Below are 25,023 nucleotides of genomic sequence, written 5' to 3'. Positions count from 1 at the left end.
TCGGTATACATAAAGGTGGGTCTAGGACCAATATTTCACGGCGTTACAAACTCTTGGGGCTGCACAAAGCTATAATACCCTGACAACATAGTTGTGTAGGGTATAAAAATCTGGGCTAAAATTTTAGCCGAGAACCCGTCTATGAAAATAGCCTAGGGTGCTCTATAGACCCTAGGCTATTTTCATAGCCTATAAAACCAGTCTAAAACCTAAAGACATCCTGAACTCTTCAGATTGTTTTTTAGATGTATTTCCATCCCTTCAGATAGCCTGTAGAAGTCTTCAACTAGTCTGATAGAGACTTCGAGCCACTGTTCTCCATGTACGCACTCACACAGTTATATATTTACTTACCTGTACAGAAAGTGTAAGTATCCAGAGTAGACCAGACATGATGTAGGTAAAGAATAAATTCGCATGTATGGAGTTGCGCAAGCAACGTAGTTCCCTGAAGGCAACATCGAACGAGGACAGCAACAAATAACAAAGAAAATGCCAACAGTGCAAATTTGTACACCCACACGCACACACAGCCATACACAGAAATGCACACGTAGAATGGTGTACGTGGTGGCAACACATCACAGGAGAGTCAAATGACACACATAGGCGGGGGAGCGGAATGAAGTGATGGCAACATGCAGGACAGACAGTATCAAACAACATAGCCGCCAGTCAGCAGGATATGTTGGATATGTAGTTATGGTTGTTATCGCCATCGTCGTCGTCGGCATCATCATCATCGCCGTCGTTGGTGGTTCCAAGTGCCATTCAGTTGAGCAATTGTGCGGTTATTTGGTGAGGAAGACAATTTCGTTGTCGTTTTTTTTTGTTGGGGTGTGATTGTGTGCGTGTGTGTATGTGTATGTCCAGAGTTGTTGATGTTGTTATTAATGCCATTGGATTGAATATGTTGTATTGTTGTTGTTGTTTTTCCATCCAAATAAATAAGTATTTTGTTTTCGTTGGCGTTGTTGTTTTTGTTTTTGTTGTATTTTTATTTGGTTCACAAATCATTGTTTTCACATTTTAATTCGCGCACGTGTGTGAGTGTGTGTGTATGTGTCAAATCCACAATGAAAATGTAAGCATCGGAGAAAAAAGAAAAAAACACACAAAATGAAAGGCAAATTAGTATTTGATAAGAGAATTAATTATAGAATGACACAGGCACGTAATATAGCATTCGGGACACAGATCCACACACACATCCTCCCTCATCTAATTAGCATGAAAATGAGATATTATGTAGATGAAAGAAGGAAAACCAACGAAATTAAATTCATTTGTTTCCCAAGAATCACTTCACATTTTTTTTTTTTTTTTTTTTTTGATGTAATTCAAGCGAGAATATCTTTTTCACAAAAGAAAAAAAAAGGAACGTAATTTATTTAAATTTAGATTTAAATAAAAAATAATAATTTTAAAAAATTCACGCCTTAATACAAGCCTTGAAAAATTTTTTTAAAAAATCCACGCCTTAATACAAGCCTTGAAAACAATTTTTAAAAAATCCACGCCTTAATACAAGCCTTGAAAAAAATTTTTAAAAAGTCCACGCCTTAATACAAGCCTTGAAAAAAATTTTTAAAAAATCCACGCCTTAATACAAGCCTTGAAAAAAATTTTTAAAAAATCCAAGCCTTGCAAAAAAATTTTAAAAAATCCACGCCTTAGTACAAGCCTTGAAAAAAAAATTTAAAAAATCCAAGCCTTATTGTAAGCCTTGGTGGCGTAGGAATGATAGATACCAAGCAATGGCTCTGATTGGCTTTAACATGGCGAAGTCCAGCCTTTTCTTGGTCCCTCTTTCATCTCCATTGTGGACACTGACCTCTCCGCGGTGCCACCTGGGGTAGTTATTTTCATCACCCGATGAAATAGTGAGCTAATATGCGCCGCGAGTTCACCCATAAGAACTATAAAAAATGGGTTGAGGCGTCGGGTTAGATGCCCACTCACGGAAAATCCAACCTTCTATGAAAAAGCAAAGAAAATGAAAACCAAACCCCCCTAATGTTGACGAACCCGAAAACGTATAAAGGACCACGATTTGCGAATCTGCACTTGGAATATGCGCACGTTGTACAGAGTAGGCACAGTGTTCGCTTTGGCGGATGTACTCAAGAAGTAAAAAGCCGATTTTATTGCCTTACAGGAAATGCGACGGAAATGGACAGGCGTAAGTAAATCAGACGATTACGCCCTGTATTATAGCTGCCATGAAACGAGACATGAATTTGGCTGCGGATTTATGGTTAACAGGAGAATAAAAGACCTCGTCTCCAGATTCACTCCAGTAGATGAGCGAATTGCTATAACCCGTATAAAAACGATGTTTTTCTACATCAGTCTCATTTGCGCCCATGCTCCGACCGAAGATAAAGATGAACTGACCAAAGACATATTTTACGAGCGCCTAGAAACAGCATATGATCGCTGCCCTGGCCATGGCATTAAAATTCTGCTAGGAGATTTTAATGCAAAAATCGGAAGGGAAAATATCTTTGGCCTCACCGTCGAAAATTCAGCCTCCATGAAGAAACATCAGACATCGGCAAGAGGTTGATTGACTTCGCGGCAGAAAAGATTCAGCACCAGATTCAAGCATCTCGCGATATACACAAGGCCACTTGGATTTCCCCCGATCGAACAACGAGAAATTAAATCGATCATGTTGTGATAGACGGAAGGCATTCATCCAGTGTTTTAAACGTCCGATCGATCCGAGGAGCGAATATCGATTCGGACCAATACCTTGTGGCAGCCAAGGTAATGGCTGCAGCAAAGGTGCGATCTAATGTAACACGCAAATTTGACGACGAAAAGCTGCAAACACAACAGATAGCAGAAGCCTACTCCACTCAACTTACCCAACTGCTTGACGAAAGCACCCCTTGTCCGGATAAAAATATAGAAGCACAGTGGCCGAGAATTGCCCACTCCTTACAAACTGCAACAAAAACAACACTTGGGTACCAAAGAGCACCATCAAGAAATTCGTGGTACGATCAGGAGTGTCGTAATGCTACTGATATGAAAAACGCAGCGTAAAGGACAACCCTGCGGACAGTAGCAACACGTAATGCGATGGACAACTATCGGGAGAAAAGGTGAGAAGGGAAACCTATTTTCAGAAAAAGAAGAAAGAACAAGAAAAACGTGAGCAAATCGAGATGTACAGGAGTCAGAATGAAGTCCGAAAATTCTACCAACGGGTAAAACACCAAAGCAAAGGCTTTGGTGCAGGCACATCCTCCGGTAGAGATAAAGAAGGAAACCTGGTGACAGATACAGGCAGCGTGCGGAGGATCTGGAAGGAGCATTTTGAAAAACTTCTGGTATCAAATGGTAGCGGTGAAGAGGATATCTCAGAACCAATAATACATGACGGTATAGAGTGTATACCACCTAGCCAAGGTGAAGTCAGAATAGCAATCAATCGGCTGAAAAGTAATAAAACAGCAGGTGTCGATGGGTTACAACCCGAACTATTCAAGACTGGTGGTAAGGAGCATGCACCAGCTGATTCGTATAATTTGGCTAGAAGAATGCATGCCCAATGATTGGAACCTCAGCATCCTGTGTCCCCTGCACAAAAAAGGAGACAAAACGATATGTGTCAACTATAGAGGAATAAGTCTCTTTCCCATCGTATATAAAATGTTATCCTGTGTGAATGACTGAAGCCAATGGCCAATGACATTATTGGACAAAACCAATGCGGCTCCAGACCTGGGAAATCCATTATTGACCGGATTTTCAATCTGCGCACAAATCCTGGAGAAAACACACGAAAACCACATCGACAGATTCCACCTTTTCGTCGACTATAAAGCCGCATTCGACAGCCCTATCCGTTCAGAGGTGTATGAAGCTATGTCTGTGTTTGGCATTCCAGCAAAATTAATTCGGCTATACAGGATAAATTTAACTGGTATAAGATCTGCCGTTAAATCGGAAAGGACCTCTCGGAGCCCTTTATCACCGGACGATGATTCAGACAAGGTGACAGTTTGTCGTGTGACCTTTTTAACATCCTGCTGGAAAAGGTCATACGAGAGGCAAAGGTGAACAGAAATGGTATTCTGTACACCAAACAACACCAGTTACTCGCCTACGCCGATGACATCGACATAATGGGTCGAACATTGAGAGCGGTAACAGCCACCTTTGAACAAATTGAGAAGGAGTCTGCCAAAGTGGGTCTGGCAGTAAAGGGCGAGAAGATCAAACTGATGGTATAAACGCGTAAAACGTCCAGTAGACCCGGACCAACTGTGGAACTTGAACCGTGGAACCGTGTGGAACCGTCATAAATAAAACGAATGACATCGGTTTTGAAATTCGGAGAAGGATTGTGATGGCCAACAGATGCTACTATGCTCTAAGTAAGCAGTTTAGAAACAATGCCACGTCCCGCCAGACCAAACTCATACTCTAGAAGTCGCTGATACTACCCATGCTGTTATACGGATCTGAAGCATGGGTACTTACGCAAGCAGATTAGGCAGCTCTTAAAGTGTTTGAGAGAAAAATTCTCCGAAATATCTATGGGCCGATCTGCGTTGACGGTGAATATAGCCGTCGAATGAACCATGAGTTGTACCAGCTATTCTCGGACATCGACGTATAGAGCTGTAGCGACTACTTTGGCTAGGTCATGTTGTGAGAATGGATGAAGATGCCCCATCCCAGAAGGCATATAAAAGCGAACCAGCTGATGGTTCACGCAGAAGGGGAAGGCCACGAATAAGATAGAAAGATCAAGTCGAAGACAACATTGCCGAAAATGGTTTTTCAAATTGGAAAAACTGCGCAAAAGACCGACGAGCCTGGAAATCTTTTTTAAGCTCGGCTTATTGAACGAAGTTCTGTCACAAGCCAGCTAAGTAAGTATTGCAAGCCTTGAAAAAAAAATATTTTAAAATATCCACGCCTTCGTGCAAGCTTAAAAAAAATATTTTTAAAAATCCACACCTTGAGCCCATCTATAAAGACAGCCTTTAGCCAACCTATAAATACTCCCTTCAGCACGTCTACAAAGGTAGCCTACCTTCCTCCCTGCTTCACCCACATTCTTTACGAAACATGTATCACCCTGCAAAACTTACGAAGAAATTTTCTTAAATGAAAAATTACCTGAAGTGATACTTCTCAGCTAACTGGATTACCCAAACCCTCTGACAAACACACACCACGCACAAAGGGGGATAAACATATGAATTTCCTGCTGCTTGATCTTTGAGTTGTCATTTTGTAGTTTTTATTTTTTTCTTTCTTCCTTTCTTTGTGACAGATGAAGTGTTATAATACCAAGCTGAGATGAGGTAAGACTGTTGCAAGATTAACAATGCGGCAACAATTCATCCTTCCCCGCGTCACCCACACAAAAACATTTTCGTAAAGGCTACAAAGTAAGTGTGGGGTGTTGGAGTTATTCACTTCCTACGTCCCATTTACGAAGTGTTGACAAGAATAGTGGAAATGCCATGTGAAAAGTATAAACAATAACATGCTTAAGCATGCTTAATTAATTACTCATACGTCCCCGGTGACACTTTAATAAAAAGAAATAATTGATGTAGGTGAGTGTTCGGGTGTGAGAGTGCGACAAAGAATGTGTGATATAAGAGAGCAAAAAAAAAATAAAAGAACAGAACAGAAAAAAAGTTTTTCAAATATTTGCAGTGACACAGAAATAACTTTTAAAGTTGTTTCTTTGTCCTGACTGTCAATCTAAGTGACGGACAGAGCCATTAACTCCCCAGAAGAAGAACAAATAATGCGTTTTTAATGGCTGCTCCAAAATAAAATAAAATATTTATTAGGAGCAAAAAAAGAAAATTAAAACAATATCCTGAGAGCAAATCAAAGACAAAGGACTCAAGGTTAAAAGCTTCAGTTGACAGGATGTGAATTTTATTTATTTTTTTTTTTATTGGATAGCATCAAAGGGAATCTGCACATATGTAAATAATAGTCTTGGGAAAGAAAATTTTCCCCCAATCCCCTTTCAAAAATGTTACGCATGCCAAAGTGTAAATAATAGTTTTATGGAGACAATATTCCCCCTCATTCTCTTAGTCCTCCTTCACTATTCTCCCACATAACCCAACATTTTCCGTGCACAAATATTTGTTGTCACGTCTAAAAATAATTTCACTTTAATAGGTGCTAATTACTGCTGTAGCTACAACTGGAATGTGTTTACTGAAATTTTCCGCCACCACGACTGTGAGGGTATATGTGTGTGCGTGTAAACATATAATAAACCACAAGACTTCGTCAGCTACACTCCCAGCCAGGTATGCACGCACACTAACAAAAAACCCCTTGCAGAACCACAAGCATTGGCCTCATTAACATAAAAGCTTTAATTTTTTTTCCTTCTTCCATTCATTCATTATTTATACACAGTTTTGTTGTTATTTTTTTTTCAAATCCTTTTGTTGTGTAACCCTTTTTTCTGTAAAATTAACAAATTACACAATACCGTAAGAGGTTGACTTCGAGGTGTGTGTGTGTGTGTTTATGAAATAATTAAATTATTTTTTTTCCTCTTACTTGAAGTAGGCAAAAACCATCAGGGCCAAGGTTAGCGACACCAGTGATATGGTATAGCCCACATAATAGATTATTGTTGGCAATTCGATTATCGGTTCAAATTCCGAAACGGTGGCAGGTTCTGTTAAATGCATACAGGCATCATAGTTGGTATATTGATCCCAGGTTCCATTGGCGTGGCAATAACGGGTGGCGTTCTCTGAAAAAAAAAACAACAAAGAATAAAATAATTAAAAGAATATATTTGTATAGGCTCAAGGCTCATAGACAGACTCAAGGCGATATTTATTGACAGGATCTTTATAGTCTGTCTTTATAGGCATGCTCATAACTGTCTTTATGGACGGGTTCAGGATCTATGAAGACATCCTCTTTACCGACAGGCTCAAGTCTGTTTTTTATAGAAAGGCTCAAAGCTGTCTCTATAAAAAGGCTCATGACTGTATTTATAGATAGGCTTCATAGACGGGTTCCAGGCTGTCTTTATAGGCGGGCTGTAGGCTGCCTTTATAGACGGGCTCCAGGCTGTCTTTATAGACAGACTCATGGCTGTCTTCATAGACATACTCCAGACAGTCTTTATAGTCAGGCTCAAGACAGTCTTTATAGACAGCTTGAAGGCTTGAAGACAGCCTCAAGGCTGTATTTATAGACAAACACATGGCTGTATTTATAGACAGGCTCAAGGCTGTAGGCTGCCTTTATAGACGGGCTCCAGGCTGTCTTTATAGACAGACTTCAGAATGTATTTACAGACAGACTCTTTTTTTTTTAAGATTTTCTTTATTGATTTATAGACATACTCAAGACAATCTTTATAGTCAGGCTCAAGACAGTCTTTATAGACAGGTTCAAGGCTGTATTTATAGACAGACTCAAGGCTGTATTTATAGACAAACTCATGGCTGTATTTATAGACAGGCTCAAGGCTAGCTTTAGACTGTCTTTATAGATAGGCTCAATTCTGCCTTTATAGACATGAACAAGGCTGACTTTATAGACCCGCTCAAGGCTGTCTCTAAAGATGGGCTCAAGGCTGTCTTCTTAAACAGGCTCAAGGCTGTCTTTATTGGCAAGCTTCAGAATGTCTCTATTGACGGGCTTAAAGCTGTCTTTAGTGACTGAATTTAGTTTACAGACAGGCTCATGGCTGTCTTCATAGACATGCTCAAGACAGTCTTTATAGACAGGCTCAAGACAGTCTTTATAGACGGACTCAAGGCTGTATTTATAGACAGTTTTCATGATGTCTTTATAGACAGGCTCAAGGTTGTCTTTATAGAAAGGCTCAAAGCTGTCTCTATAGACAGCCTGTCTTCATAGACAAGCTCAAGACAGTCTTTATAGACAGGCTCAAAGCTGTCTCTATAGACAGGCTCAAAGCTGTCTCTATAGACAGGCTCAAAGCTGTCTCTATAGACAGGCTGTCTTCATAGACATGCTCAAGACAGTCTTTATAGACAGGCTCAAGACTGTCTTTATAGACAGACTCAAGGCTGTATTTATAGACAGTTTTCTGGATGTCTTTATAGACAGGCTCAAGGCTGTCTTTAGACTATCTTTATAGATAGGCTCAATTTTGCCTTTGTAGACATGAACAAGGCTGTGCGGGTCTATAAACCGCACAAGGCTGTCTTTAGAAATCGGCTCAAGGCTTAAGAAGACAGCCTCAATGCTGTCTTTATAAACAAGCTTCAGAATGTATTATATTTACTCCTGAAGAACATAGGCCCGAGAAGTTGATAGTTTTTCCAGGAGGAGTGGTTGACCTTTAAAATGAAACCAGTTATTTTGTCGTATGTATTCCGATGTGGGAATTACACTTAAATATTTACAGGTGCTTACGTATTATTTAGTATTATTTAGTAACCCATTAACACACTCGAGGACGGAAATATTCCAGTTATGGTCAAGGACAACGCCTATAATTTTCCTTGATGATCAGATAATAATTTTGGCATGAAGTGGACCGAAAACTTAATTTTGTGTGTGTATGTGTTTTTTTCTTTTTGAGTCGACATATACGCCACATCTATAAGCCGAACATCACAACGTAACCCACGGTGAAGGGAATCTGGACAAGTATAGAAGGGTTGTACTGAATATTAGTAAAATTCGGAAAATATGGCAGTGTAAGTAAGAGGTGATGTTGACTAATCTAATCTACTAATCGGACATGAGGGTGCAAATATCAGAAATATTGCCCAGGTTCGGAATAAGCATCAGAAGACAGTTAGAGTTCCGTGGTAGTTGTGTAGGGTATCGTATGATCGGCCACGTCCGTCTATACTGGTCCGCTCACTGGTTATTCTTATAAATGTTTGAAGTAAAGTGGAAATATTTATAATTTAATAAATAACGACTTCGGTGCGTATTAGTGTTGTCAAAACGTATACGTGTAGGTATACCACAAAGAATAAAGAAAATGATGGCAAATTAACAATGAATGTCCAATTAGGCGTATACCTTATGCTAACAATCATACGCTCTAATAGCTGTAGTTAGATTCATGCTACAAATATAAATCTGAGAAGATGTGAATTAGGTAATTTATTTTGCAATGTTTTAATGAAGGCATATGATGAATTTTAAAGGATTATTAAAATGTATAGCACAGATAACGTTCTTCTCTATTAATAAATTGAAATATTCCGATAAGGTATAATTAGTCACAATTGGTATTCAGCTCCGTTCGCAGAAAAATTTTGGTAGAAATGGACCATACGTTTCAAATTTGGGCATATATCCACGTGATTTTACTTATGTTTTTTTTTTCATTTTTCCTACCACTAAGACTTTTTCCTTCACAATTACCTTACCGATTCAACTTCACCAATTCCCATGGTTAATCATGAAATGGTCTCAGCATAAAAATGGCAAACATTGCTGCAGAAGCACCGCGAAGAAACAATACAAATGAACAATGAATATCGATGTTTGCCCACATGCAATCAATAACCGATCAAATATCCCAAATGGTGTTCGCGAGGCAAAAACCACGAATCCTCTACAATATTGCTCGATGGCATTCGATTCGATTCTCTTCAGTTCACATTTACAATTTATGCTAGTTGCTGTGGAAATGCAGAAGCCGTAGTCACTTTTGGAATATCATGTATAACAAATACAAACTAGGATGTAGCCACAATCTGGAATGAATTATGATATGCGATAGTTGGGGGGAGGTAGAAATTATAAATCACATATCATGTCACGTGTAAATCTATTGGACATCTATGCAATATTGGCTAATTTGAATTCTAAAAGCTTATATTTCCAGGAAGAATTTAATTATACAGGTTGACATATTTAAAAAAACAATTTCGAAATATTGTAATTTGTTAGATGGAGACTTTGATGCGTATTAGTGTTGTCATGACGTATAGGTTTAGGTGCATATCAAAAATATGTAATGTGTTGGCAATTTTTTTTATTGACATCGGTGCGTATTAGTGCTGTCACAGGTATACGTATGGGTGCATAGAAAAAAGCTTATATGCATTAAAATGAGCAAAGAATTTGACAAAGTATTTCCACGTGTTCAATCAATACTCAGCCGATATTTCAAAGTGTATTCAATCGATAGCAAAATATCACGAATCCTCTAAAATATTGCTGGCGGTTTTTTTTTCATTTCAAAAATACAATTTTTGCTAGTAGTTGTGGAAATGAAAACTCCACAGTCACTTTGGAATATCATGAATAACAAATAAGTACCATAACTAGGATGCAATCATAATCTGGAATGAAATATCAAATGTGGAAAAGATTTATAAATCACCTAACATGTTAATTTCAAATTATTTTGCAGTACAGAGTCGCTAAGCTAAAATTTGTAAAAAATAAAGAAAATATTTTTTTAATTTCTAAAGGTCTTAGAAATGTTTTGGCAATTTTGCATTAAATTTAATTGTGGATATTGCGTGCGTATCAGTGCTGTCATAACGTATACGCTTAGATGTACATTGAGTATTAAAAATGTTTGTTTTTGTTATTGACATTTATAGAAGAGAATAGTAAAAAAAAAATTCATTAAAAGATGGAAAAACTGGTCAGTGATTAGAATCATAAAATATAGAATTTGAATAAGTGATATATGATAAAATCCGACTCCAGTCCGAATGTCCACAAAACTATATAATGAAATAAATGTTTAATTCCAAATAAGCGTAAGTTTCGGCGTGCTGGAAATCATGCATTTTTTGAACAAGCAAAAGGCCATGAATTCACCTGTAGGTAATAAAAAAGCCAGTACATAACCGAAGTTACAGATAGTCTTATTGGTCAGCTTAAATGCAGGAAGGTTTTAGGTGTATAATTTATAGAAAAAGCTGAAGTTCAGAGAGTCTCTATAGACCAGGAGATGGTCGTGAGTTTTTATAGATGAGCCAAAGGTCCGGTAATGTATATATAGTTCAGTAATGTATATATATATATGTAGTAATGTATGTATATATATATATATATGTAGTAATGTATATATATATATATATATATATGTAGTAATGTATATATATATATATATATATATATATATATATGTAGTTCAGAGAGTCTCTATAGACCATGAGAAGGTCGTGAGTTTTTATAGATGGGCTAATGGTCCGGTAATGTATATAAACGATGTGAAGTACAGATTTATTAATGATATAAAAAGGAGTCGTATACACAAACTGATGTCCGGAGAATCTTTACGGATCAACTAAATTCCAAGAAGCCTTTATAGCCGAGTTGTAGGTCTATACAGTCCAATGGAAATGCCGGTGTTTAACCTGAACGGTTAGGTTTTATAGATGCGCTGAAGGTTTTAGGGTATTTTCAAGGCATTTATAAGCTTGGGAGTCTTGGTAGACAACCTGACAGTGATGTTTTCAAATAAAAGGAAAAAATAGGTATTTACTGGTAAACTGGCAGCGATTCATTCTTTAGGAATGGAATGTAGGTCTGGGAATATTGTTAATGTGCTGAAACTCAGATAGAGTTTATAAACGAACTGAAATAAAAATGAGAAGATGATAATAAGGCATACTTTTAAGGCAAATTGGTATTATAATTGTCATTATAAACGTACGGAAGTTTATTCAGAACTTGTAGATAATGAAGGTGATTTTTTAAAGGTATTTCTTCTTCTAGGCGAGCTTGAGGGCAGGTGTCTTTATAGACAAACTGGAAGCCAACAAGTTTTTCCGTCTTTGGGCAGAGTAAAATGTCTTTGGAAATAGGCACACCCTTGCGTATAAGTTATGACAATACTTATACGCATACATTATTTATATTTGTATACCCTACTCAGCTATGTTGTCACGGTATTATAGCTTTGTGCAGCTCCAAGATTGTATCGCCGCGAAATATTCATTCTAGACCCACCTTTAAGTATACCGATCGCCATATTTCGACTAGCTGAGTCGAAATAGACACGTAGGTCCAACCGTCTGCCCATAATAATGTGTAATCACGATACAGACCACAGGTCTATATCCAATCGTTACGAAATTTCGCATTTAGGGGTCGAAATTGACTAAAAACATGTTGGTAATGATTGTTTTACATTTCGGGACGAAATTGACCAATAACTTTATTTTTGTCATTTTTCGGTCATTTGTCCTCTATGCGGTCATTATTTAGCGGGTCAAATGAACCCAAACTTTTGGGTGAAAAATGAAACAAAATTTGTATTCTGGAAGGCATATATTTACCCCTGAATGGCATAGACCCGAGAAGCTGATAGTATATCCAAGACGAGTGGTTGACCATTATTATATGCAGAACATCACACAGTGAAGGAGATCTGACCAAATAATGTGAACGGTTGTTTAGTTGATGATCGGTCAATATTCCGAGGGTTAAATCAACCAAAAGCCAGGATTTGAATATGGAGCTGTTGACCTATAATCGGTCAAGAGGGTGCAAATATCGCAAAATATTGCCCAAGTTCAGAATATAGAAACGTAGAAAATTAGATTTTCGTGGTAGATGAGTAAGGTATCCGAATATACTGCTTTGCTCGCTGGGTTTATTTTCAAAGATGAATGTTCTATTGATATATTTATTACTCGATAAATACAATTAATTTATGTCTGATTTAATCTCTGGAAATGTTTATAACAGAGCGGAAGGAGATATTTATTTTATAGTCAAAAGGCCAAGAAGTCTGTATAGAGAAGATCAGGGTGTAGATTGATGATCTATTGCACATTATCATATCTGCAAAATTTTCGTTGTAGTCTTAGGCATTTCTTGATAGTATTATTTTTTGTTAGACATTTCAAAATTGTTCTTATTTTTTTGAAAAATACGGTTGCGTATGAGTTATGACAATACGTATACGCACTAAAAATATGTGTAGTTATTCAAATATTTTCAGAAATTAGTTGCTTCTATTGATACTTCTATTAATACTCAGAAAATCAGGGTATTATAGCTTTGTGCAGCCCCAAAAGTTTGTAACGCCGCGAAATATTGGTCACAGACCCACCTTTAAGTATACCAATCGTCATATCTCGAATACCTGAGTCGATCTAGACATGTGTGTCCGTCCGTGTGTCCATTATAATTTGTAAACACGATACAGGCCACAGTTATCGCCACTTCAGTTTTGCATGTACCAATATATTTTTACAGTAGGGCCAAAGAATAAGCATGTGTTTTGATAAAGATCGGTCCCAAATGGATGTGTGTGAAAAATGTTTTGTACACATATATTTATATTGTTTACAGGTGCTTACGTTTTCAGTCATTATTTAGTAATCCATTACCACACTGGATGGCGGAAATGTAGCGCTATTTGCTTTGCAATTTTTCATGAGGTCCCAGTTATGGTCAAGGACAACGTTTATAATTTTCGGTGATGATCAGATAATAATTTTGGGATAAAGTGGACCGAAAACTTAAATTTTTATGTAAATTGGGCCACAATTGATAGCCGAACTTCACAACACAAAGGGTGAAGGGAATCTGGCCAAGTAATTAGAAAGGCTGTGCTGAATATTAGTAATATGTGTTTACCTCTAGTCCGTCAAGAGGGTGCAAATATCGCGAAATATTGTCCAAACTCAGAACATAAAATCACAGAAAGTTAGACTTTCGTGGATGTTGTGTAGGGTATTATATGGTCGGCCCCGTCCGACTATACTGCTCCGCTCACTGGTTTTTTTGTATTGCAATATATCTGGTCCCCGATTTCAACTTAAAAAAATATTATTTTAAAATGTAGTTTACTGTACCAAACATTTTTATTCCGCCTCGTGAATCCATCTTCTATTATTTTATATAAAATCTCCTCCGAATAGCAAGATTCAGCACTTTTCCAAAATGCCTGGAATACATCAAATCCTTTTCCATGAAATACATATTTTGTTTCTCTTGTCTTAAATCCCTCATATCTTCGATTGACAAGAATTGTGATTTATATTCCAAATAAATATTCTAAAGCAATTGTAAATTTTCAAATACACCCTCATCCATCGGATAACATCGATTCGATGCTCTGAATGTGTGATGCACATTTACTTTGTGGTGTTTGTCGATAATTTGCTATTCATGATATTCGAATTGAAGTTGGGCATGAGTTTGCATTTCTAGTAGCAAAACCCAAGTACCAGCATATAAAATGCTGAATGCGATTACAGGAACAAAGACTACAACGGCAACATCAGTAGCAGCAGCAACAGCAGGCCACAGAAAATGGCAGCAATATTTTACAGGACTTGATAGTCACTCTTTCACTCTCTCGTGTATCCTGCCACCATACAATAAAGTGTGTTGTGTGCAACATTTATATCCTTGCTTGGTGATGCTGTAAAGTTCCTCTTTTTTGTTTTTCTCTTTCATTTTGCACAAAAAGTATATTTGCACTTCGGTATGCGGGTGTTCGGTATAGCATATTGCCTCATCAATATTGCATAGAAGTCGTAGAAACTTTAAAACACAAACATTGTTCGATTCATTGAATAGTCAGCATTGAATGGTGTTTATTGCAAAACCACCAATGTTTGTCTTTTATTTGATATTAATGGCAAATCATTACAATTCAATTCATAAATTGTTAGGGAAAATATTGATTTATCAGGTATTCAAATAAAAGGGAATAGTAATGAATGGAGGGCCCTTTTGTAGACACAAGAAATAACAATTTTATATAAATATTATTTCCAAATATTTTTGTACTACAGGATATTATTTTTTATTTTAAAAAGCCTTAGAAATATATCAGCAATTTTGTAATTGATTTGTGGACATTGGTGCGTATTAGTGCTGCCATAACGTATACGCTTACATGTACACTGTGTATTAAAAAATATTGTATATATTTTTGTTATTCAATATAAAAGAAGAGAATTTGTTAAAAAATATAGAAAATGATCGGCGATTAAAAACATGAAATATTGTATTTGAATAGGTCATATAGTCTAAAATCCGGCTGCATTCCGAAAATACACAAAACTACGCAATGAAATACAGTTTTAATTCCAACCAAGCCTAAGTTTCAGCGTGCTGAAAGGCATTTATTTTTTAACGAGCAAAAAGGTCAAAAATTCCCTTGTGGGCTATTAAAGCGCATAACTGAAGATACGGAAAGTCTTATTGATCAGCTTAAATGCAGGAAGGCTGTAGAGAACAGATCATGTATAATTTATAGAAATGCTGAAGTTCAGAAGAACGACGTACTTTTTTTAACAATGAAAAAGGGCAAAAATTGTCCGAAGAATCTTTAATTAACCGAAATTCAGAAAGCTTTTATAGCCGAGTTGTAGGTCTATACCGTCCAATTGAAATGCCGATGTTTAACCTGATCGGTTAGTGTTCAAAGATGCGCTGAAGTTTGTAGGGTCTTTATAACAACTATAAAGGGTTTAATGGAGCTATAAATTTTCGAGTCCTATGTACCGTTACAATTGATAGCAATGTTTTCAAATAAAAGGAAGAAAGTATTTATTGCTAATCTGGAAACGATTCATTCTTTAGAAATTAATTGTAGGCCTGGGAGTGTTAAAGGTGACATTGTTGATGAACTGAAAGTTAGATAAATTTTTAGACGAAGTTCAGAGATTCCCTATAAACTAGAAGAAGGTTGTGCCTTTTTATAGATGACCTAAAGGTCTGGTAATGTTTATAGAAGATCTAAAGTACAGATAGTCTTTATTAATGAGATATAAATCAAGAAGTAGACATTATTGAAGGACTCTTTTGTAGGCACAACGAATTTTAATTGAAAATCAAATTAATAATTAGCACGAATCGTTGACCTAAAATCACTGGATTTGGAATGGTTTCTTTGTGCGGGATTTTGAAAAAGAAATGCTAAACGACGAATGTTGGAAGACGCCGAACAAAAGCTTATAACAAATTATAAATTTATAATAACTAAATAAGTCCTTAGAGCGAATTAGTGCTGTCATATGTTATACGCATAGATATGCCATAAAGGTATAACTTATGACATCACTAATTCGCTCTGAGGTCCATTATATTCCAAAAATAATTGTGGAGTTTTCCTTTCCCCAAAAGGCACCATAGATTTTAAATAGGAAATTAATAACACCACATTGATTGCATCTTGGCAAACAGACACACAGTTGCGACATCCTGCAATTTTTTTGTGGTGCAACTGTGTGTATGGGCTACGACAACACTAATACGCACCCAAGTCTCAATTTAACAGATGCAGTTATTTCCAATTTTCTTCAAAGCCTCTTCATATGAAATCCTCAACTTAATTCTGTGGAAGTTATTCAGAGGTTTGTCATTATAGACTACATATTTAAATTAACCCACATCACATAGATGTCTATTTGATTTATAAATCCGCAACAATTTCATTTCATATGAATCATTCGAGACAATTATTCCGGTCGATTATTGATTAGCTATTCATGATATTCAAAAGTGAATGTGGATTTGCATTTCCACAACTCAACTACATGAATTATAAATGTGGAATGAATGAATTTATTCGTGGGATTCGCTTTGCAAGCATTCATTTCGATATAGCTCGACAATTGATTAAATGTGAGACAAACCTTCATGGCATTCCTCGTCCATTTCACTATTCCCTCTCAATTGTGTTGTAGTGCAATTATGCGTATAAGTTATGACAGCACTAATACGCAACGAAGTCTCTATTTATTAATTGCAAATATTTCCTGTTTCCTCGAAAGTTTTACTAACATAAACCCCACCTTCCGATGAAGTTAATGTCTAAGAGCGCCTAATTAAATATACAATGGAAAATTTAACCTTGTAGATTGCACATTGTATAATTAACCACTATATCATACATGTCCATTCAGATTAACCTGCCAAGTTATGTGATTTATAATTTTGCACAACAATTCCATATCATATTTCAAATTGTGATTGTAGTAGATAAGTGATTTACTATTCCTGATATCCGATAAGTGCATAAATTATAAATGTGGGAAGAACAAAATGCCAGCAATAGTTTAGATAATTTATAAAATTCGCTCTGCCACTATGCGTATACATTATGACAACACTAATACGCATCATGGAATCTATTTATTAAATTTTAGAATTGTGATTCATAGATTTAAATCTTATTACCACACACTATGAATATGTAGACTAAATATTGTATAATAATTCCAAATTAACCAATAACACATAGATGTCCATTCGGATGAACCTGACAAGTTATGTGATTTATAAATTCACAACAATCCCATATCATTGTGGTGGTTGTAGTAGATTTGCTTGATTTGTTATTCCAAAGTGAATGTAGAGTTTGCGTTTTCCCAACAACTAGCATGTATTGCAAATAATAAATGAATGGAAGGCTAGCAATATTTTAGATGATTTGTCGGGTTAGGGATATTAATTTTTGTTTTCTCTTCATATGCGTTCATCTACTAAATATGTTGTAGTACAAATGGGCGTATACATTATGACACCACTAATACGCGCTGATGTCTCTATTAACTTTTTCTTCATATTTTGAAGACCTTCCAACATAAAGCCTCAATTTTAAATATTTCAGGTCTCATATTATATACCTTTCATATTGTTCTTAAATATGCCCTCATAAACTACACACTGTATCATAATTCCAAATTAACCAATAACACATAGATAGCCATTCCGATTAACCTGTCATGTTATGTGATTTTATAAATCCAAAACAATGCCATTGTATATTTCATTTCAAGATTGTGGTTGTAATAGATATTTGATTTGTTATTCCTGATAACACAAAGTGACTGTGGCGATTTGCATTTTCACAACAACTCCCAGAAATTGCAAATATGAAATGAATAGAACCACCTAGCAATCTTTTAGAGGATTCGTGAGATTGCAAACACCATTAGGGATACTGGACGGTTATGAATTGAATGTGAGCAAACTTTTTGTTTGGCATTTCTTCTTTATGTGCTCACATCGTCTAAATTTGTTGCAGTAAAATTGTGCGTATACGTTATGGCAATACTAATACGCACTAAAGTTTCTAATTATTAAATATATATTTCCTCGGTCTTTTAGAGATTTTCCAACATAATGACCTTTATTTTAATGATATAGGCTCATATTATTATCTATAATATTTTTCTTAAATTTGACAATAATTCCAAATTAGTCAATATCCCATATGTAGATGTCAACTAGATTAATCTGACAAGTTATGTGATTTATAAATCCACAGCATGTATACCAATACATATTTCATTTCGAGATTGCGGTCTACTACGAGTTGATTAACAATGCATGATATTCCAAAGTGAGCGTGGAGGTTTGCATTTCCACAACTACGAGCATAAATTGTGAATGTGAAATGAACAGAACACCAGCCAGCAATATTCCAGCAATATTTTAGAAGATTCGTGGGATTTGCTATGTAAACACCATTTGGGATATTGGACGGTTATTGATTCTTACTTCCATTGATTGCTTCCATTCAAAGTTTTTTATGATGAATATTGGGCTTAATTTACAGAAATCACTTTTCGCTTTGTTTAATTTTATTTTTGTTTAATATTAAAATATCATAAAAGCTAATAAATTCCAAACAATTTCAATTAGTATCGACCCTGGTGCGTACAATTGTTGTCATAATGTATACGTCCATAAGGAACCTTTGATAATCTCAATAATAAAATGAATGAAAAGTTTTTCTAAAAAACTGAGTTCTAAGGTCTCAGGATTGTTTTCTGTAGAAAAACCTGAGTCATCCTAAGATCTCAGGAATTTTTTCTAAATAGAAAAATGAGTCCTGAGGACTTAGGAATATTTTCTATATAGAAAAAAAGAGTCCTTATCTCTTAGGAATATTTTCTACATAGTCTTGAGGACTCAGGAATTTTCTTATATGGAAAAATGAAACCTGAGATCTCATTTTTTTCTGAGTCATCCTAAGATCTCAGGAATTTTTTCTACATAGAAAAATGAGTCCTGAGGACAAAGGAATATTTTCTATATAGGAAAAAGAGTCCTTATCTCTTAGGAATATTTTCTATATAGTCCTGAGGACTCAGGAATTTTCTTATATGGAAAAATGAAACCTGAGATCTCATTTTTTTCTGTATAGAAAAAATTATTAGAGAGGTCTCCAATTTTTTTCTAAATAGAGGTCTTCTATATAGAAAAAACTGAAGAGAAAAGAGTTCTGAGGTCTCACGAATTTTTTATATATAAACCAGTGAGCGGAGCAATATAGTCGGACGGGGCCGACCATACGATACCCTACACAAATACCACAGAACTCTATCTTTCTGCGGATTTTTATTCCGAGGCTGGGTAATATTTCGTGATAGTTGCACCCTCTTGCCCGATAAGAGGCCAACAGCACCTCTTCCATAAACTGACATATTTTCCGAATATTACCACTATTCAGTACAACTCTTAAAATTACTTGTCCATATTCCATAGCCGTTGTACTTGACCATAACTTGAACCTCATGGAACATTTCAAAGCGATCAGCGCTATATTTCCGCCCTGTAGTATGGTAATAGTTTACTAAATAATATCTGAATACGAAAGCACCTGTAAACATTTACGTGTAACTCCCACATCAGAATACATACTACAATTGGTATCAATTTAAAGGCCAACCACTCCTCTTGGATATACTATCAACTTCTAGGCTCTATGTTTTTCAGGAGTAAATATATACGCTATAGAATAAAAATTTTGTCATTTTTCACACAAAAGTCAGGGTCCATTTGACTCGCTAAATATTGACCGATCTTTATCAAATGCTTATTCTTTGGCCCAGTCCCATTTTCCATTTAAAAATTCGAGTTGTTTTGACCATAATTGCGGCCTCTGGAGCGACCAGAAAAATCGACAGAAATGAACTATTTGGTCCATTTCATCCCCTAAATATTAACCGATCTGATCTACATGCAAAATTTCGTGAAGATTGGTCCATAACTGTGGCCTGTATCGTGTTTACAAAAAATATAATGGACAGACAGACGGACGGACACACATGTCTAGATCGACTCAGCTAGTCGAGATATGACGATCGGTATGCTTAAAGCTATAATACCCTGACAACATAGTTGTGTAGGGTTTAAAAATATGAAATATATAGAAAAAATAAGTCCTGAAATCTCAGGAATTTTTTTTTCTATGTGGAAAAAATGAGTCCTGATTTGTCAGGATTTTTTCATTATAAAAAAATGAGTCCTGAGGTCTCAGGAATTTTTTCTATATAGAAAAATGAGTCCTTGGGTCTCAGGAATTTCTTTCTACATTAAAAATGAGTCCTGATGCCTCAGAAAAAATGAGTCTTGAAATCTGAGGAATATTTTCTAAATAGGAAAAAATGAGTCCTGAGATCTGAAGATTTTTTCTGAGTAGAAAAAATGAATGAATGTGGCCTGTATCGTGTTTACAAAAAATATAATGGACAGACAGACGGACGGACACACATGTCTAGATCGACTCAGCTAGTCTATGATCGGTATGCTTAAAGCTATAATACCCTGACATCATAGTTGTGTAGGGTATAAAAATATGAAATATATAGAAAAAATAAGCCCTGAGATCTCAGGAATTTTTTTTCTATATGGAAAAAATGAGTCCTCATGTGTCAGGATTTTTTCATTATAAAAAAATTAGTCCTATATAGATTTTTTTCTATATAGAAAAATGAGTCCTTGGGTCTCGGAATTTTTTTCTACATAAAAAATGAGTCCTGATGCCTCAGAAAAAATGAGTCTTGAAATCTGAGGAATATTTTCTAAATAGGAAAATGAGTCCTGAGATATGAGGATTTTTCTGAGTAGAAAAAATGAGCCCTGAGTTCTCAGGTTCTCAGGATTTCCTTCTATATAGAAAAAATGAGTCCTGAAGTCTCAGGAATATTTCTTTATAGAAAGATTTTTTGAGGTATCTAAACAAGACGTTGATTTTTTAAGGTACATCTTTGAGGGTTTAAAAATGCGTGGACGTTTTAAAGATTATTTTAAAATATTTAATAAGCATCATGCTGGGGCATATGTCCTCTACTTGGTCAATTACTGCCTTAAATTAATCGAATCTGTTATTTCAAGCCATCATACCCTTTAAGGTATTTTAACTTCACATTTTCCAATTTACCTTCTACTATTACTAATAATATTACCCTAATCAATAACTTATCACCTGGATACTTTGTTTATTTTTAATTAAATCAAATCTCATACTCTTTACATGGACAACAAAAACAACAACGACATCTATTATACATAGATGATTGGTGTGATTGGTCGATTCCCCAGATACACACACTCAAACACACTGCAACTTAATGCCTTTGGTAATTGCAGTAAAATATTTTACCACAAAATGAAAGAGGAAAAAAAACTGAAATAACTACAGAATTAATAAAAAGAAAACAAAAGAAAAAATGAACTTAAAGCATACAAAATGATGATGGGGAAAGAAAGCCATACATCCATCCCATTATATTCTTCAAACTACTACTATACCCTACAATAGAGGACCAAACAAAAAAATCAGAAACAATGGACGTCATTGTAGGGGTACCCACCTCCATACGTATGCTCACAATCCTACTTCGACAACTTGTGTTCCCGACACTAACGCCATTGTGCATGCCATGAAGACCTGAAACCACAACAAGGATACATTGAAGCAAAGTAGTTCATGTCGTTCATATAGGAATCCTTTTTCGCACTCTAATTCATTGTTCTCGACTAAAAGAGATGGAGCAGGGGGTTTTTACTCTTTATTACCTCAGTGTAGTTATTGGTGGAGGGTATTGAATGGGAACGGGGGCCTGGCAGTGCGAGTGTAAATTTGTTATCCTTCGTTGCAATCAAAACAATGTAAAAGTGACAGAAAACCTATTGTTCACAACAGACTTCAGTGCACGGAGATGTTGATTTTCCATATGAGATAGAACATGTTTTATGGGAATGGGATGATAGAGGAGGACACTCACACGATACTAAGAGGAATAATGGGATAATATCTATCTAATATGAGACCAGAGAAGATCTACTGTATGAAGGTGAAATGGGGTATTTCTTGAGGAGCTAATGGAAATCCTTATAAGAAATATCAAAAAGAGTGGAGATGAGCTGAAAAGAGTCTTTATAGAAAAAATGAGGGGAGTCTTATTCGGTTTCTGAGGGGAGTTTATATTGACGAACTGAGGGGAGACTTTAGAAGATCTGAGGGTAGTTTTTATAGATGACTTGAAGCAGGAAGTCTTTACGAAGGACTAATACTGGCCCTGTTTTTTTTTATAGACTATTTTTTCAAGGCCTATGTCAATGGTCCATTTTTTAAAGAATATTATTTTAAGGTCTATATCAAGCGTGAATTATGACGAAAATATTTGTTAAGGCCTATATTAGGCTTTATATTTTTAAAGAATATATGCAAAAAATTAGCCAATATAGCAAATGGAGTATAGAAGTTTAGAAAATTTTTTTTATATAGAAAAAATTTGTCCTGATTTTTTCTATATAAAAAATGAGTCCTGAGGTCTTGAGAAATTTTTTTCTATATAGAAAAATAAGTTCTGAGGTCTTAGGAACTTTTTTATGTAGAAAAAGTTGGTCATAGGGTCTTAGGAATTTGTTTCTATATAAAAAACGAGTTCTGAGGTCTCAGCAAACTTTTTTTTCTAAAAAAATGAGTCCTGAGGTCTTACGATTTCTTTTCTAAAAAGAAATATTAGTCCTGAGGTCTTAAACAATTTTCTATATAGAAAAAAATGGGTCCTGAGATCTCAGAAAATTTTTTCTATATAAAAATAATGAGACCTGAGATCTCAGGAATTTTATTCTATATAGAAAAAATTAATCCTGAGGTTTTAGATATTTTTTTCTATATTGGAAGAATGAGGTCTGAGGTCTCAGGACTAATTTTTTCTATGTAGAAAAATTTTTTTCTATGTAGAAAAAATTAGTCCTGAGGTCTCAGGCATTTTTTTCTATATAGAAAAAATGAGTCCTGATACCTCAGGCATTTTTTTCTACAAAGAAAAATGAGTTGAAAGGACTTAGGAAGTGTTTCTATGTAGAAAAAATTAGTCCTGAGTTCTCAGGAGTTTCTTATATAGAAAAAAATGAGTCGTAAGGACTCAAGAATTTTTTCTATGTAGAAAATTAGTCCTGAGGTCTCAGGCATTTTTTTCTATATAGAAAAAATGAGTCCTGATACCTCAGGCATTTTTTTCTACAAAGAAAAATGAGTTGAAAGGACTTAGAAAGTTTTTCTATGTAGAAAAAATTAGTCCTGAGTTCTCAGGGGTTTCTTATATAGAAAAAATGAGTCGTAAGGACTCAAGAATTTTTTCTATGTAGAAAAATGTGTCTAGATGTCTTAGGAATTTTTTCTATATAGAAAATGAGTCCTGAGGTCTCAGGTTTTTTCTATAGAGAAAATATGAGTCCTGAACTCTCTGAAAGTTGTTTATATAGAGGAGAAATGAGCCCTGATGTGTCAAGAATTTTTTCTATATCAATAAATAGTCCGGAGGTCTCAGGAATTTTTTCTATAAAGAAAAAAGTGAGTTCTGAGGTATTAGAAATGTTTTCTATATAGAAAAAAATGAGTCCTGAGGCATCAGGAATTATTTTTGTATAAAAACGGAGTCCAGAGGACTCGGGAATTTTTTGTATATAGAAAAATGAGTTCTGAGCTCTCAGGATTTTTTTTTTTCTATATTGAATGAGTCCTGAAGTCTGAAGAATTTTTTTCTATATGGTAAAATGAATCCCGGGGAGGTATTAGGAATTTTTTATATATAGAAAAAAATGAGTTCTGAGGTATTAGGAAATTTTTCTATAAAGAAAAAACGAGCCCCGAGGGTTCAGGAATTTTTTCTATATAGGAAAAATGTGTCCTGAGGTCTCAGAAATGTTTTCTATATAGAAAAAATGAGTCCTGAGGATTTAGTTTTTTTATTGAAAAAATCCCGAGTAAAATCCCCCTGGAATGTCCCACATATGGATTGCATGCCTGCACACAGTTCTGTTTTAAAAATAAATGAACGTTTATATTCCGCGAGCAACATCAATGAATAGAATGTAAACGCAACCAATACCCTCAACACCTCAGCTCAACCGCCCGATCCAAAGCAAACAACTAACGGCTTGCCTGTAAACACCATAAATGTAGAACGATATTCCCTCCGAGTACCACGGAGGGAGTGTGATTGATGTGGCTCATATAAAAGATAAATTGATAATGGGGGAGCGAAAGTGCCGTAGAAGGCCAATAGCCAACATCCCCATCCGACACTACAGGGACTGTCGGCTCTTGCATCGCATCGAACTGCATTTGCACAACACCATTTAACATTTACTTACGTGAACTATCATATTGTATGCCCTGGAATTCATCCAGGCACGGCAGGGCGGCCAGGGTGGCACGCGGTGTACGGGGCCAGCAAAGTATCGAATCGAAATTTGTTAGGCAATAGCCGCTGTTATTGCCAAAGGTCGTTGTATCGGTGTGTTCCTGCATAAGACAAAGCAGCTCGGCACTTTGATTGATCTCATCGAGTTCAGCCGATGATAAATGTAGTTCCGTGGTTAGGGTTAAATCATCGCCGGCCAGCAAGGGGGGCCCGGCCTCACCACCGGTCGTCGATACCACCATCCTTTGTAAGGGTTTGGCATCCTGATGCATCGTCAGTGGCGTTTGACCGGCAATGGTCATTGTGGCTGTTGTTTGTAATGAATTGTTGTTGTCATTCATTGTTGTTGTTTTATTTTCGGATCGTAGTCCTCGTTGTGGTGGAGGTGGTGTTGAATATGGCGGGGAAGTTTTATTTGTAGTTGTAGTGGTTGGTTGGTGGTTTGGTATTTGTGTTGCGGCTTCGTAGGCAAATAAATGGCTCAACAATAAACTGCCGTCGATATTTGAAATGCCATCGCTAATTCGTTGGTTGCCACTTCGGCGGATGATGATGATGGTGCTGCTGACAATGCTGTCATTGTGGGCGTGTGACTTAAAACCATTGATGGAAACCACGGCGA

General features: G+C 35.9%; 1 protein-coding gene across 1 annotated transcript; it reads right to left on the bottom strand.

Moving 5' to 3' along the window:
* Positions 1-354: 354 nt before the first annotated feature.
* On the bottom strand, positions 355-24,703 carry LOC133337634 (diuretic hormone receptor-like; the record flags this gene model as incomplete). The annotated part of the gene is made up of 3 exons (XM_061545845.1): positions 24,352-24,703; positions 6,568-6,766; positions 355-448 (listed from the first exon to the last, which is right to left on the bottom strand). Coding segments are annotated over exons 1-3 (645 nt in total), but the record flags the coding sequence as incomplete, so codon positions are not given.
* Positions 24,704-25,023: the final 320 nt, after the last annotated feature.

The sequence above is a fragment of the Musca vetustissima genome, unplaced genomic scaffold, assembly GCF_032173495.1.
Source record: "Musca vetustissima isolate MV318-11 ecotype Yass unplaced genomic scaffold, APGP_CSIRO_Mvet_v1 utg64969, whole genome shotgun sequence".
NCBI classification, from domain to species: domain Eukaryota; kingdom Metazoa; phylum Arthropoda; class Insecta; order Diptera; family Muscidae; genus Musca; species Musca vetustissima.
Note: the sequence above shows the minus strand (reverse complement) of the source record. Positions and strands in the feature narration are given on the sequence as shown.